This window comes from Colobus angolensis, unplaced genomic scaffold (assembly GCF_000951035.1).
Source record: "Colobus angolensis palliatus isolate OR3802 unplaced genomic scaffold, Cang.pa_1.0 Scaffold79, whole genome shotgun sequence".
Classification (NCBI taxonomy): Eukaryota; Metazoa; Chordata; class Mammalia; order Primates; family Cercopithecidae; genus Colobus; species Colobus angolensis.
Window position 1 is genome coordinate 572,965 of NW_012121709.1, and position 3,789 is coordinate 576,753.

A 3,789-nucleotide genomic window follows, 5' to 3' on the forward strand; every position below is an offset into this window, starting at 1 on the left:
AAAAAAAAAAAAAAAAGGAAAAATAGACTTGAATTTATATCAGCAGAATAAAGTGTATGTGGAGACTGAAGAAAGACACATTTTCTGACTGAACAGAAAAGGTGGTGAAACTATTTGAAAACCTTTATTGTGAATTACAGGGTCCTACGAACCCTCTGTCCGTGCCTTTATGAATATCAACATAGAAGTGTTTTTTTTTTTTTTTTGCATTAACAACCTTTTCTGTAATATTTTCTTTATTTTACATCAACTGCCGTACTCGATCAGCCCCTTAACACGACTCGTATAAATGCTGCTGAAATAGAAAGCAGAGTTCGAGAACTAAGCAAGTTAGCTGAGACCACAGATAAAGTCAAACAAGGCTTTTGGGAAGAATTTGAGGTAAGTTATTAAAAAACCGTTTTTTCCTGAGTTGTTATATCCTATTTTTAGTGGAGGAGAAGTTGGTCTTGTGTTTGGAATTGGATCTGAGAGAGTTGAAACTGATGTCCTTTTTTAATTCGGCCATTGATTGACGTGGAACAAGTTGCTGCGAGGGCTTCTTCGAAATAGAAGAGCATTGTGTTCTGAGGGAAGGGAGTTGGCAGTGAGTAGTCAATGGATGTGCCAGCTGCTCCATTTGGCTCTTTTGGTTTGGACTGGTGGCAAAATCTCAGAGAAACAAAAGGATCTAATTTCTTTGGAAGATCTCCAACATGCACTGGGGTCTTTAGAAAGAATCTATAGCCTTAGTGCAGCAAATGGGTATGAATAAAAGAGAAGCACCTTGTGGTGGCTTTTTTTTTTTTTTACAGGGTCTTGCTCTGTCACCAAGGCTGGAGCGTAGTGGCGTGATCTCGGTTCACTGCAGCCCCGACCTCCCTGGGCTCAAGTGATCCTCCCATCTCAGCCTCCTGAGTAGCTGGTACTACAGGCATATGCCACCATACCCTGCTAATTTTTGTAGTTTTGGTAGAGATGAGGTTTTGCAGTATTGCCCAGGCTGGTCTTGAAAATCTTGGGCTCAAGTGATCCTCCTACTTCAGCTTCCTGAGTAGCTGGGACTACAGGCACACGCCACCACGCCCATCTAATTTTTGTATTTTTTTGTAGATATGGGATTTTGCAATGTTGCCCAGGCTGGTCTTGAACTCTTGGGCTCAAGTGATCCACCCGCCTTGATGTGCAAAATGTGGTGGCTTTAATTTCAGAGTTCAAATTGATGACTCTGGTAAGTTAAGTGAACTGATTTCTTTTTTTTTAAAATTATTTTTGTTTATTATACTTTAAGTTCTGGGATATATGTGCAGAACGTGCAGGTTTGTTACATAGGTATACGTGTGCCATGGTGGTTTGCTGCACACAGCAACCCATCATCTAGGTTTTAAGCCCTCCATGCATTAGGTATTTGTCCTAATGCTCTCCCTCCCCTTTAATGCATCAGTGAAAAAGTGATGATAGGCTGGGTGTGGTGGCTCACTCCTGTAATCTCAGCACTTTGAGAGGATGTGGCAGGCGGACCACTTGAATCCAGGAGTTTGCCCCCCATCCCCAGACAGTGTGTGTGATGTTCCCTTCCCTGTGTCCACGTGTTCTTATTGTTTGGTTTTCTGTTCCTGTGTTAGTTTGCTGAGAATGATGGTTTCCAGCTTCATCCATGACCCTGCAAAGACATGAACTCATTCTTTTTTATGGCTGCATAGTATTCCATGGTGTATATGTGCCACATTTTCTTTATCCAGTCTATCATTGATGGGCATTTGGGTTGGTTCCAAGTCTTTGCTATTTTAAGTAGTGCTGCAATAAACATACATGTGCATATGTCTTTATAATAGAATGATTTATAATCCTTTGGGTATATACCCAGTAATGGGATTGCTGGGTCAAATGGTATTTCTGGTTCTAGATCCTTGAGGAGTCATCATACTGTCATGCACAATGGTTCAACTAATTTACACTCCTACCAACAATGTAAAAGTGTTCCTATTTCTCCGCATCCTCTCCAGCATCTGTTGTTTCCTGACTTTAAGTGAACTGATCTCTTTCCTGAAACTAACTTGGGTTGGAGAATGTCCCTGATGGGAATGTGCTGTGTTCCCATTGCACTCTTCTATGTCACTTACCCATTGACAATGTGATCTCTTTTGTTTGTTTTCTCCTCATCCGTTTGACAGAAAACTTCAAAAACAAGGATTCTGGCATATTTACCTTCGCAGTTTTCCCCAGCACGTAGCACAGTGCCTGGTACACGGTACAAACTCCATAAATGTTTGTTGAATGAGTATTTACATTTAACTCATGTTTACATCATTTTATTTTCCTGTTCTGTTTTATGGGAATGATTATTCTATGCTTTTTGTAGGACTACAATTTATAAGTATTTGTGGAATGAATGAGTAAGTGAATGACTGGGCAAATAAAGTCCTTTTAGCCACACTATGTCTGAACAGCTTGCTGACATAGATATGATTTCCCATTTTCCAGCTGAGGGACCTAAGGGAGGTTAAGTAAATTGTTCAACCTTCATACCACAGTTTTTTTTTTTATTTGTTTTGTTTTCTTTTTTTCCTTCTGAGACAGGGTCTCACTTTGCTGCCCAGACTGGAGTGTAGTGGTGCAATTATAGCTCACTGCAGCTTCCAACTTCTGGGCTCACGCCATCCTCCCACCTTAGCCTCCTGAGTAGCTGGGACTACGGGTGTGCACCACCATACCTGGCTAATTTTTTATTTTTTGTAGATATGGGGTCTCACTCTGTTACTCAGGTTGGTCTTGAACTTCTGAGCTCAAGCAATTCTCCTGTCTTGGCCTCTCAAAGTGTTGAAATTACATGTGTGAGCCACTGTGCCTGGCCCGTACCACAGATATTGATTGAATTCCAGCACTGGGGAGGGGTGTAGAATAGAACATTCTCAGTCCTTGCTCAACATTGCTGAACACAGACTTGAATTTGAGTTTATTCTCTCATCCCAGGCATTGGGTTAGGCTCTGAAGACACTGGTGAACAAGACAGATAGGGTTACTGCCTTTAAAGGGAGCTTCTAGTTGAGAGAAGGAAAACAGTGATGAAAAGCATCAATGAAAAAGTGATGATAGGCTGGGCATGGTGGTTCACTCCTGTAATCTCAGCGCTTTGAGAGGGAGAGGCAGGCAGATCACTTGATTCCAGGAGTTTGAGACCAGGCTGGGTAACATGGTAAAACCCCTTCTCCACAAAAAATACAAAAGGTAGCCGGGTGTGGTGGTGCACACCCACAGTCATAGCTACTCTGGGGGTTGAGGTAGGACGATTGCTTGAGCCTGGGAGGTTGAGGCTGCAGTGAGCTGAGATCACACTGGTGCACTTCAGCCTGAGCAACAGGAACCTGTCCCAAAAGAAAAAAAAAATTGATGATAAACATAATGAGTCAGAATTTTGAAATCTCAGCCTCACTGTTGCCTTTCTTGTCCCCTACCTGCCTAGATAATAAAAGGCAGCATTTCAGCAGTCATTCATTTCATTATGTTCACTTCATTTCACTTTCATAAAGCCTCATGAGGTAAGATGGGGAGATACAGAAGTTTTAGAAATCGCTCATCAAAATTGAATGGAAAACCAATTTTTCCAAAATTTTTTAGTGCAGAAAATTTCAATTATAATCAAAAGTAGAGAGAACGGGATAGTTATAGCAGTATACCTGACACCTAGCATTAACAACTGTTGATATTATGGCCAATCTTTTTTTTTGAGACGGAGTCTTGCTCTGTTGCCCAGGCTGGAGTGCAATGGCCGGATCTCAGCTCACTGCAAGCTCTGCCTCCTGGGTTTAC

The 3,789-nt window shown here is 41.7% G+C and overlaps 1 protein-coding gene across 1 annotated transcript in view; it reads left to right on the forward strand.

Annotated features, from left to right (window-relative positions):
* Positions 1–3,789, forward strand: part of PTPN11 (protein tyrosine phosphatase, non-receptor type 11) — a 103,439-nt gene that overhangs the window by 39,034 nt on the left and 60,616 nt on the right. The window contains exon 7 of the mRNA XM_011928728.1: positions 268–381. Coding sequence (XP_011784118.1) covers positions 268–381 — 114 coding nt within the window. The remainder of the gene's footprint in view (positions 1–267; positions 382–3,789) is intronic.